A 13371-nucleotide genomic window follows, 5' to 3' on the forward strand; every position below is an offset into this window, starting at 1 on the left:
GTGCATTTAAAATGGAGCAGAGGAGGCTGCAATTTGCACAAAGTGTTGTGGGAATATGGATACCCAGCTATGCTGCTGAAGATGATACCCTGGTTTCTTTTAAGAAAGAGCAAGACGAGATCCTTACAGTGAAATGAGCTAGATGGTTACTGGCCTTTTAATAGTATCTGTTCTGATGTTCCTTCCTTCCACCCAGAAAATAAAACAATTAAACAATTAAACATGTTCTTGAATAAATAAAATATCATTTTGTTTTAATATAGCAGCTAATTGAAGGTTTAACCAACCAGGAATAAGGAATAATGGAAAATGTGTTTTTAAAAGAAAAACTCAATGTTTTGTAAAGCAGTAGCTATACATTTTTTTTTATTTCAGAGTGACTGCAGAGTTTTGGTAAATAATTCATTTCAAATGTTTATTTTTGGTGAGGATCGAGTATCATAGGGTGTTTTTAATTCCTGGACTTATTTTCCATTGTGCTAAAACCAGTTTTAGGTTAATACCCAGTCAAAGATTGCAAAAATGGAAAATGCAAAGATTTTTCCCTGACATAAATTGTTTTTACCATGTAAGTACTGGTTTCTAGTAGGATGAGGGTTTATACAGATTGTAAGAGAATCTTCCTGTGTTTACAATACCTAGGCATAACGACTTGCACACATGGCACCAGAAGTCTGATACTGTCTGCCAGTCACCTTGATTTTCCATGTTTAAGTGGTCCCTCAATGTCATCTTTCTGGGATCAAAGATGTTGGTCCCCTTCCATTGAAGACTGTGCATCCCTTCATTTCACTTTATTTGGCTCCAATAACACAACCCACAGCTAACACTAACATTTTTTTATCCTCTCCACTACACCCAGTTTATTATACTTTTTAAAAGGCACTACATACTACAGCATTCATATTCACTCCATATACTTGTCACTGTCTTAAATAGCAGGCACTGGAAAATGCAACTCCACATCATCTATTTCTCAATATTCACTTCGTTAATCATCTTACGCGACAAAACACTGGAACACTGACTAAATCTTTAACATCCAGTCCTCTACCTGGATGTTATCTCTTCCTTGATTTTAGAACAGCTACCCATACAACCACTAACTTTTTTGATCACTAACTTTCCTAGCTGATCCTATTTGGCCACAGACACCACTGTACAGTCAAAACGTGCATCTCTGACACAGTAACAGATGGTTTGCTGTATTCCCTCTCTTATCTCCCGCACTGAGAGTGCCTGTCTTTCTGCTGACGGTAAGTCACAGGGGATATTCAGGACTTAACCTGTGTCATCTTGACTCCCATTTCTCTGATGAGCAACGTACGCTTCTACAAGTGGTGCACAAGTCCTTCAAATCTTAACACCTCCTATCAGCCCTGATTCGGTTGGCCCACCCTGTTCCTCCAGAGCACATGATACCCCGATTTAGCCTGGATAACCGACTGTCGAACAGCCGCCTGTCCTGTGCCTGTGACATCCCCTCAGTGCAGAGCTAAAAACAATTTTCTTAAGTATCCCTAACTCGTAGCATCCCTCAGACCAGGAATCCAGCTCAATGTGCCACTAAGAACTCCCCTCCTCCCAGGCTAAAGCCCAGACACAGACTCTTCATTAGCCCAGAGGAGTGACCAATTTCACTCCCTCAATTTCCAATTTCACTCGCTCTGAGTGGAAATTAGACAGCTTTGTTTAATTTTGCAGCCTTAAAAGCCAACCATCCTGACTCTATGGCAGGATTTTGAACAACACTATGCTACTCGCTGTCCTGTAAAAGGCTGCACTCAATGTTCTAAATGTGCAATGGTGATGAGATATTAAAGTGCTACAGTGCAGCATACTCATTGTAACACGTTGCTGCGGTAGCGTAGTCGTGTCAGCAGTGATTCAAGTTTCACTGGGCTGAAAAAAAAAAACTGTGCACAGGACAAAGGTGCAAAAACAAACAGAAGTGGAAGCTCTTTCACATCTCTTCTAAAAATAGGCGTTTGATTTTCTTTATAACAAAAATAAACATTTGATTTTATTAATGAATCGCTTGACTGCTAAATGTTTACATCCATTAACTATTGAGTGAATTAGTGTAATGGAAAGCAAAATTAATAACCTTACTAGATTCTTATCACTGTATATGTATACATGCCTGTTTTAATTTGTTGGAATTTATACTGTATTTGTCACACTGTATTCATGAATGGAAATAGCAGTGTAGTGCTATGAACTACAATATTAGTAGTTGCCTAGTCAATGTCTAATGTTTGAACTGCAAATTGCAATATTAACATTAATACAATCATGAGAACACATGTGGCTATTATTATTTTTTTGCCCAGGTTCATTGAACCTGCTCATTTTGCACCCTGTCATAATTCCAGAATAGTAACAGCCATTTACCTTAATGAAAAGTACAGCTAGTGAAGCTGATGGAAGTTTTAACAAAGCAGCAACAAAGCAGCAAGATCTACAAAAACATTAAGAAATCTAAATAAATAAAATGCCACTTCTGACATTAACACCAAAACAGCACAAAGTATCTACTGTACAGTATGTGCTGCGCACTGATGACTTCATTCTCTTGTCCCTGTGTAAAATGAATAATGACATACAGTACAGTATGCAAAGAGAGAAAACGTAGTACCAACATTTACAATGTCCCTACATGCCAAAATTGTCTTAATGTCAAGCTGATTGTAAATGCTGTTTAATGTGCTGAAAATCTGCTACATGACCATTTTAAGCAAATGTAAATTGGGCACATTTAAATGGGTTTTCAGGAGGCTCTCACTCTTTCCCAAGAGAGAAAGGATATTTTTTAGATGAAAGAATAATTTCATGTTCTAAGGAAACATGAAGAAGGGGCTAAATCTGAGTGCATACTCTTTAATTTTATCCAACAGATGACTCATCTGATTGGATGTGCAGATTACAACCATCTCTCCTGGCCTTTCCAGATTCATTTGGCATATTTCACTTCATTATTAAAGTAAACAGGAATGTGCACTTCCCAATATCTCAGCAAGTACAGTATGAAGAAGCCACAAGCCACAAATTAAATACTGAGATTGTTTAATAGCAAATACTTCAGAAAAACATCAACCTTACAGTGAAATTATCCTCACTAAATTTTTTTTATCTTCGAGAGCTAAAAAGTATTCTTCCGCTACCTTCTTCACTATCGGATTTATTGTTTAAAACAGTCTATACCATATATAACCAATCAGTTTAGCTTTAAATTATTAAATGTAGTGTTGAAAAAAAACTGTCTGTAATCACAAACATTTAAAACATGAAACCATTTTTGAACATGTGCTGAAACTATTGCTTTTTTGTAGTAATGTACATGTTGAGACACACCTTCTCCCCCAAATTCACAAGACACATATTTAGGGGGGTAAAAAGGCCCCCATGATAACATTTTCAAGGTAATCAAGTCAGAGAAGCACCCTGTGACTTTACTCATTTTTATTATTTACTGTTCATTTTATTTTGTGTTCAATTACTGAACAGCAGTCACATGTGTAGAGCAATGAAATATACCGTGTTTACAAATTCATTAAAAGGCAATTCTCTCTAATTTTCTGTATTTCTGTTATTGGAATTGCTTTTTTAAACAATTTTTTTTTCATTCATTGTCATATCATTTCTCTCCCCCTATTAGTCACTTCTCTTTGGCTCTCTACCCCCTCTGTGATCAGCACACACTCCTGTTAAGCACTGAAGGGTAATGAACCCTGGAGTTCTCTCCTCCAGTCCCTACGTCCTTCTGCAGTATAATGAATGGAAATTCTCCACATGCTGTATATTCAGAGAACAGCTAAGACAGGTTGCTTCTGACTTACATAACCAAAACCCTTACATAACCAGGGGAGTGGATGTACTGTATATTATTATGTTGTACTGTATGTTTCAGATTTATTGTCAAGAATGAGTCCTAGCACAACGTCCTTATGGTACCTCCTCCTCTAACTTTCTTCTTGCTGCAGTTTAATGAAAACATGCTCACAAGCCTACTTGCAGCAGCTCAAAAGGAGTCCATTAACTTGTTGAAGGTTTAACCTTATAGAAAGTTTAATGACAGTAATATTACCAACTTATAGCTTGATGTCTTTAGATCTTAGAGACTAACAAAGGTTGGTTGAGTTGGTTCTGAGATGGAAGACTTTTAAGGAGAATCAGATTTGTGCCGCACGGGGTATTGCTGAAGAAGTAGGTGGTGCTCTTCTCTCAGGACCAGAATTTCTGAACCAATACTACAATGTGGTAACAGGGGAAACTGAGCTGTAGGGAGTGCTATTATTCAGATGAAACATCAAATCAAAATCCTGATTCCTTAGGCATTAAAGAGTTTTTTGAAAAAGCAGAGATGAAGTGTGCTAGCAAAATTCCACATAAGCATTGTATGATCTGTGCTCTAAAAGTTCCACTTCTCTACCTGATCTGCTGTGTAGGGGGGCTGCTGGCTGATGGGTGCTGTACTTTAGTAGTTCAATATGGATGAACAGTCTTAGGGATCCGTACCAGGACCAATGCACTACTTAATTTACTGTATACCACCAATGATCTAGATTCCAGAAGAGTTAATAAACTTGTCAAGTTTGCAGATTATACTTACAGTGATATTATACTAAAGCAGGTGGACTAGTAAGCTCTCTAGAAAAAGCAAATGAAATTTAAAAAGATTTAGATAAAATTAATTACTGCAAACACAGGCAGATGACTTTTAATGTAGACGGGAGCTGGGTATTGCATGCAGGTAGTAAAAAACATAAACTATAAATACAAAATAGGAAACACTAAGCTAACAGAGTGACTTATATAAAACGATTTAGGCCTAATTGCTGCTTTGGAATCAGTCCAGAATAGAGCAACCAGACACATTCCAGGGCTAAAGGGACTGTTTTACACTGACAGGCTCAAAAAACTGAACCTTTTTAGTCCTGAACAGAGAAGACTATAAAGAGACCTACAGTACTACAAGTATTGAAAACCCCCAAAGACAACTCAGCAGATTTCTTCCAAACAAACAGTGAAACAAAAGACAAACCACAGCGTATTAAAAACTTAGAACAGGGGACACTTACTTACATTACCCGACAGGCTGTGAGAGTGTGGCGGGACCTAGCCAGCCATGTTGTTAAAGCTAATTACATTATTTTTTCCACAATATGGCTGTATAAGATCCTGTCAATTGACTATCAAACAGGCTGGGTGGGCTGAACGGCTGCTTTCCATTTTTCAACATTTCTTATGTTCTTACATTCTAACAGTAAGTAGGGCCTTTCCTGTGTGTAACACTCATTTGGAATGAAAAGGGCAATATAACATAAGGGACTTAATTTAACCATTTTGCTAGCTACATATGATTCCAAACTGAGAGGTATAAATGGCTGATATAAGTCTGAAAAATCAATGGGTTCCAAATGGGTCCCTGTGGCACACCCTGTTGCTTATGTTAACTTGTCTTGTTTGTTTAACCAATTCCATATACAATATATAATTACTATATTCCTATATATAAAAAGATCTCCATGTATCCATTTTCTAGCTGCTTCTTTTAATTCAGGGTTGCAGAGGAGCCAGAGCCTATGCCAGCAAGCAACAGGTGCATGGCAGGGTCCACCCTGGACAGGATGCCTGTTCCTCACACACAGACACAAACATACCAGGGTCAATTTTCTCAAAAGCCAATCAACCTACCAATATGCACCAGCAGGAAACCCATGTGAACATGGGGAGAATATAAAAACTCCACATAGACAGCACCCCAGCAGTAGTGCTAACCACAGCACCACCATACCACCCCTCAAAAGACTTTACTTATTTAGAGTATATACTGTATAGTGTATGTTGGTTCTCGAAATTAACAAAATTGTGTAAATATTCTAGCCTTACTTTACTGTTATTTCTATACATTTAACAGAACCAAACGTACGAGGAACTGGTCTATGTTGTCCGGGTTAAGTTTTGACCCCCTGAATACTAAAAGCTCTCTGACAGTAGAAATATCCTGGCTAGGGGTCTATAAATAACCGATCATAACCTTAATCAGAACACCATCAGGACTCAGCAACATATTAGTCTTAAGCAATGTATTAGTCTAAAATACTTAGTGGACTAGGATGTCTAAGACTAATATGTTGCTTAGACATCCTAGTACCCTGAGTATTTAAGTGCCAGTTTCAATAAAATTACACAACATTGATGGAGCTTTTTGTATTATCTAGAGCACGTTGTTGAATTCTTCATTGATAAAAATCTACGTAAACATTTTGGACAGTCACTATCTCTGCAATATTATTTTTTGTAGTAGGTACTGTAGCTGCGTCAGCATTTGTAGGCTGCAAAGGAACAAGTAAAGGTGTATTCCATGCTGAAAACAGAGAACCCTAAGAAGGCTCCACAGCTGAAACATTGTGTTTCTTTTCTTCTCTTTTCAGCGTGGGATATTATTTTTGTCTTTTTTTCTTAATTGACACAATTTTCCTTTAAGCAATTCACTTAAATTATTTGAAAAATCTGAGGGAATCTGAGAGCTTCAATATGACAATACACTATTATTAGTATTACACTAGTATTACAATACACTAGGCATACAAAAACATCAATGTACACCGCTACTGACATACAACAAAATGTAAAAAAAAACAGCTGCAATAATTTATCAAAATGTTATATTCCAGCACAAAGACCTATTGAATATTTTATATTTCTTTCTGAGATGTGATCATGATTGCTTGGAAAAGTCATTTGTATCCAGTCTTTTTTCCAACCAAACTACAATATTTTAACTGCATGACAGACAGAAGGGCTGAGTTCCAAAGCTGTAGTGGACCTGGTCTGGAAGTGTCTTGTCTGAGCTGACCTGAATAGAAGGTAGTTAGTCTTTCCTCTGACGGTCAGATCCATCAGGCACTGTGACAATGTTTCCTCAATGATGGACGGTGTTCCCTGAAAAGTACTGTATATTCTTAGATCAGAATTAATGAAAACCATTTCACACTGGCCAGGATTAATCAATTTTTATCAGAAAGATTAATGTGAAGGTGGGATTGTATTTTCTCATTGGGAAGAGTTTGATAGACTTCTTTTCTGCTTGTTTTAGTCATCTGAGCCCCATGCGCTGTTGAGCTCTGATTGTGGTCCACTAAATAGGCTAGTTTCTTCAAGGTCATGTATAAACAAAAAATCAAACTTTCAATGCAGTAAAGTATCAAATGCAGTAAAAAATATTATGAATCACATGGACCTCACTTATTCTACAGTCCTTGGAATGTGAGCAGCTCCACAGAGTGCAGGGTATAGATGCACAGATCTAGTGAAGAGATATTAGAATATTAGCTGACACTAAAATTCATTTATTAGGCAAAATGACATGTCTACTTAAGTAATTTCTAATAAAGTCTGCATTGGGAAAAGACGATTAATCCAAGGCCCTAATGCATAAGACTGGACATTCCATCCTTATTTAACAACAGAATTGCAGTAATACTGTATGTACTGTGTTGGTATTTTTAATGCTAAAATCATATGGGTAAGACCTCAAATAGAATGCTGTACTGAATTCTGCTCACCTCATCACAAGAAAGATATCACTGTGTAGAAAAGGGTTTGCTGAAAAGTAACTGCAATAACACTTGGTTTCAAAGGAATGCCATACAAAGAGGACTTAAAGGAATTGTCCCTCTTTAGTCTTTCACAAAAGAGATTATGAGGGGATTAATTCAAGTATTAAAATCCTCAAAGGTGCCAACAAAGTCAAGCCATGGGATTTTGTGAGATTCAAAGTTAAAGCAAAGTGCAGAGGTCACAAGAGGAAATTCAGAGCAGGTACATTCCGGTTGTAGGTATGTGGAACAAACCTCTTAGACAATTTAGTACAGAGGAACATGAGAAAGGTTACAAGCAAAAGGAAGCTTATTAATCCAAGGTTCTCTTCTAACCACTTCTTGAAGGAATATAGAGATTTAACAAAATGACTGAGCAGTTTGTTCCAGACACTCACAACCCTTTGTGTAAAGAATTGCCTCCCATTTTCAGTAAAACTTAAAGACATTTTTACTTTCCATTAACTGTATGCCCTAGGGTAATTTTTTCACTGTTTATCCTCATTTAGTGCATTAGTGTGTTGAAGATCGAATGTGGGATGGCATTAGCTCATCGAGACCAAACAAAGAATATGAAATTCCTGCTCTGATATGTATCTTTACTTGAGCTAAAGTATCCCTCTTGTAATTTATAGTGCACTGGCATTCTTTAAAAGATCCCCACCCTTAAAATGACCCTGTCTAACCTAGTTCTACAACTTAGATTCTGAGTGCTGTTTAGAAGTTACATGATAACTTTTATTTCAATTTCCATACGCTACAAAACAGAAGCCTTAGGAAATTAAACTAGCAATGAAGCAGGTGGTCCCAATGAAAAATTTAATGACAATGGGTCTTTCACTAGTGGTTATAAAATACAGCCTCAAAAATGTGTGTAAATATATTTTTTTCTGGTAAACACTGTTTTCTGTATTCATTGATTGGTTTGTTTGAAAGGCGTGCATTTAAACCCATGTGTAGCAGGATCCCCAACTTGCACACTTGAATAGTTCAATACCTTACAACATTATAGTTACAAGTCACTTTGTTTGCGTGCAATGATTTCACAGATTTCACAATGCTCTTTTTTCATGTACTGTACATCTACCTCTTCCACTTTTCCGGTCTTTCCAGACCTATTGTATGTGTTTCCACTAATGTTTCTTCCCTGCCATTCTCTGATTCCAGTGCCAACTTACCTGTACACTATGCAGTAGCTTTTTTCTCTTGCATTTTGTTGCTTATATTCCTGGCATTTAGATTTAGGCACTTAATTACCTTTTGATCTTTTAGCTTTCCCTGAGGTACTTCTTTTTTTCTAATCCCTGTGTATCCCTGGCAGATTTTCCAGGGATTTTGCAAGAGATACACCAGCAGTAGAGTTATTAATAAAATAATCAATACAATTGCATTTATTATAATTCGTTAAGTGAAATCACACAATGCATTCTTCTGCTCAGGTTCTGTTAAAGGGAAAGTTAGGGTTTGGAACCAGAAAATTATAAATATAGAACTTAAATAATTCATATACTTCACTGTGCACTGTCATCACATCATTTAAATTGCGTACAACCCTATACTTTGTTGTTGCTTCAGCTGTACTGTTCACTGCAATGTGGCACTATTCATTAGCTTGCACACATCAATTTTCTAAGTTACAGTATTTTTAACACAAAGGGTAGCATACAGTTGCCTGGATGTTTTTTTAATTATTCATCTTAGCTTTACATTAGCAAAGTATTCACATTTTACCTATTTGTCACATTTTTGTTCCAGGTGGATGCTGCACATTGGTGGTGGCGGAGGGGAGTCCCCATTACCTGTAAAGCGCTTTGAGTGGAGTGTCCAGAAAAAGCGCTATATAAGTGTAAGCAATTATTATTATTATTATTATTATTTTGTATAGTGGTAATTTAATGTGGTTGCAGTATGTAAAAAGAATAAGAGAGAAAGAAAGAAGACAAGAAAGAGAGAAAGAAAAACTTAAGGCAAAGTCCTCAGACTGCAACACCGCTTAATAGAACTGTGATAGCAAGATTGGCATTTTCTTACCTTCTCCAGATCATCAGACCAACGCCCATGGACAGCAGCATGATAAGCGCAGCTACAGACACCACCACAATGATGACTACAGGGTTCTGTTCACTGGAGGCCAGGGCCACTGCACACAGAAAGCAAAACACATTCACACTGCTGTCCATCTCAAGTGCGTACCACATATAACTCTGCAAGCTTTTGATGCTTATTAAAACCAGAACTGTGTGCTTTAAAATGTGTATTCTGCTGGCAAATCAGTTACCATCGACTGACTTCACAGAACTCAATGTACTGACAAAACACTGCTGTGCTCACTGATTTCAGTGCTGAAGCAGGTAACCTGTCTTGTCTCGTACAGTAAACAACGGAGTCAGAACAGACAGAATTTCTATCTAAATAAACAAAAAGTGTGTATTGATTATATGTTTCCTACAGCACACATACAATATTAAAGGTGCTATGCGATTATTTTGCGTCTTCAAAGATGTTTTGTTAGAAAATCATTTGATCTTGCTTGCTCTTGATTAGGTACCTGTGATTTAATACTGTACGCAAACAGGTGCAGATTAATAATTATAGTTTTTAAAGTCAGGTACTCTACAGAGGTAGTGCATGTTGATGGCTGGTACAAAATTATATACAGTCTTTCAACCATGTAACACTGAACTTGAAGAAGAAATCAATAAGAATGACTTATGCTGATCATCACTTTACAAAATAGAAATGTGTTCTCTTGAAATATTTCAAAAGAAGTGATCATAAACGATCCTCTTTCTGAGTTATCATACACAGTCATTTCAATGTAGATCATGTTAGATACGAATGGAGTACAGTACATACAGTATACTGTATGTAGATTAAAGGCAATACATCTATAGTATTTAGTTACAATACAATTACATGGGAACTTTACTCAGTTATGCATAATACTGAAAAGCATTGATCATGTTAATTCAAGGAACCTCTAAAATGCCAGCAACAATGGAATAATCCACAGACACAAGATGAAATTAAGTTTTAGAGCATTCAGGACCTTAAATGGGCATCTTTCTTTACACAAAGAATTAAGAGTCAGAAACTCCCTAGCCGCAATGTGGAAGCGACTAGTGTCGGGTCCTTCAGCCTGAAGTATCATTCGGGTAACAAAAAGATATATAATGGGCTAAATGCCTCCTCTTATTTGAATTGTTTATCTTTTTAAAGGGCACGAGTCTCTTAATTTTCAACAGGGAAGACATGAAGGGGACCTGACTCAAGTTTTAAAAATTTTGAAAAAAAATCAACAACATGTAGCAGAACAAATAACTGAGGAAGGAACACAAGTGTACACATATTTAAGACTGGACTAACTGCCTAGCCAAGCTTTTTGAAGGTCATTCTCTGAGATTGATCAAAAAATGGCTGGATATTAATGCAGCAAGCATTGGTCAAATATAGATATAAACTGCAAGCTCACCCCACCTAAGAAAGAGAAAAAAGAACTGTTTGACATGCAATTTTACGTGCAGTAAATCAAATGCATCAGGTGGTCACAGAAGGTTTCACTGATGAGGTGTTATTAGATCCGAAGCAGTTCTTTCTTTATGATTTCCTGGAATTTGTAAATAAAAAAATAAGTTGTCTTTGAGATAAATAAGAATTGTAAGAATGTATTTCAGTTCATTTTTACTAATCATATCATCATTAATTCTTCAACAGCTGCATTCTGTCTGCCAAATAGCTTCTACTAAAACGAATGAGTAGAAAAGACAGAAAAAATAATTCTAGTTTTTTGAAAATAATAATTTATACAATGATGTTGTATTCATCCTATCTCCATGTTCTCTATGCCAAGAGAACTTATAAGCATCTTCAATATTTAATGTGTAAAAATATATTATTTGGTGTATGTGTACCTGACCAAGTAAGAGAGACAATAAAGTCCAGAACCACTCTACCGAGACCAATTAACATGGAGCATACACTGGTTTAACCTAACTTGGTTAAGCTATTGGAATTTTTTGCGCACTCCAAATAAAAGATGATTGCTCTAGACCTTTATTGCTAACTATTTCAATATGTAGTACTTTAAATTTTAAATTGAATTAATATAGATGTATTCAGACCTAACAGATAACGTATTTATATATATATGCACTGAATTTTGTCATCACCTATAGCCGGAGATGACACCCTTCAGACAGTTTTACTGTAAGCCTGTATGACACTATTAAGCTGCATTGCAAATAAATGTCACTGGTTTTTATTATTAAAATACATTCCCTGCTCCTGAAACTTGGTGTATTTGAGTCTGCTACACTTTTTTATGGAATAATATTGGATTCATTTCATTTTTGAAAATGTCTCCAGTGTGGTAAACTGAGGCAATTTAAAGCCCTGTTAAACTCAATCTTTAAAAGTCATACTCTGGAAGATTTCCTTCAGACTTTTTTTTTGCACAATTTACAACGGCCTGTGAAATGTCACTTTCCTTGATTCTGATTCTAGGCAAAAAATTTGCCATACTGAAACGATTAATAGAAATATATAGGGAAGCTGAATTTAAAGCTGCACAAAGGCTTAAAAAAGATGACATTTAAACTTCCCAACTATTCCAGGGACAGCAAAGTGTCTCTGTATTATAAAAAGAGGTCTCCAGCAGCTGGTGTGAATTATATGCTTCCAGTAGTGGCTCAGCTTCTTATAATAACAAGTTAGACTCAGAAGATTGCAGGGTATAGGTGTATTATGAGGACAGCATGGATAAGTAATCCTATACTGGTGAAAAAAAAAACATTTTGAAAAGAAAAATCTCACCAAAGTAAATTCAGGCTTGCATTTGAAGGTCTCCGTGTAATTTTAATATACAATATCTTCAATTAACCCTTAACCTCACAACCAAATGGACTAAGCAGAAGAAAACAAATCCATTTCTTATCATTCCCAACAAAAAAGAGGGTGTGGCAGTTAGATTTTGTCTCCTTTTTCAGTTTTGGAAATGGTAGAACACACTATTTCGTAACCTTTTTAGAGTTTGAAGGTAAACTTCGGGTGAAGTTAAAATTCTTTAAATATGCATTATTCAATTATTCAATTATAGACTGGAGAGATTTGTGATGTGTTCTCTAATCACTTATTAATGTTAGGTTTGTTCAAATTGAAGGTCTGACAGTTGCATAAGTATCCAGAGCTGATTCAATTTACAAAGTTCTTGTTCAATACTAAATTTTCACTTCTTGAGTGGTGTTAGAACAGTGCTTGAACACTGTTTCTTGAGCAGTGCTTGAGCAGTGATTTCCTAGAAATTAAGTTGTGGATCAAAAGATAGCAGCAGCAGTGTCTGACTTAAAATATTAATTTACACCAAGATAAATTGAAATGAGATTATGGGACAGTTTAAGAGATAAAGAGCATATGAATAAGTAACTTTTGTAAAAGCAATATCCACATGAGAACAACAAGGCAGCTTCTCACACTATCTCCTCATATTTTGTAAAACCTCTCCACTAAAAAAGGCATCTACTGTAGTAAACAAAGGCTCCTCATCTTATGTCTTCTGAAACAAGAAACATGTTAGTTCATTTGGAACCTGAAGGGTTGTGTAGGTTTGGTACAAAATACCCAGCCATGTTTTTGAAGCTTATACTCTGGGTTCTTTCAAGAAATTGCTGGATGGGATCTTCATAAATTAGTATCTAACAACCAAGCAGGCTAAATGGGCTGAAGGACATCCTCTTGGTTGTATTCTTATGTAACTGAAACTTATGTAATG

General features: G+C 36.3%; 1 protein-coding gene across 1 annotated transcript in view; it reads right to left on the reverse strand.

Annotated features, from left to right (window-relative positions):
• epha10 (EPH receptor A10) overlaps positions 1-13371 on the reverse strand; it is a 266058-nt gene that overhangs the window by 40435 nt on the left and 212252 nt on the right. The window contains exon 8 of the mRNA XM_088603157.1: positions 9636-9744. Coding sequence (XP_088459283.1) covers positions 9636-9744 — 109 coding nt within the window. The remainder of the gene's footprint in view (positions 1-9635; positions 9745-13371) is intronic.

The sequence above is a fragment of the Lepisosteus platostomus genome, chromosome 13 (assembly GCF_059453375.1).
Source record: "Lepisosteus platostomus isolate fLepPlt1 chromosome 13, fLepPlt1.hap1, whole genome shotgun sequence".
Lineage (NCBI taxonomy): Eukaryota > Metazoa > Chordata > Actinopteri > Semionotiformes > Lepisosteidae > Lepisosteus > Lepisosteus platostomus.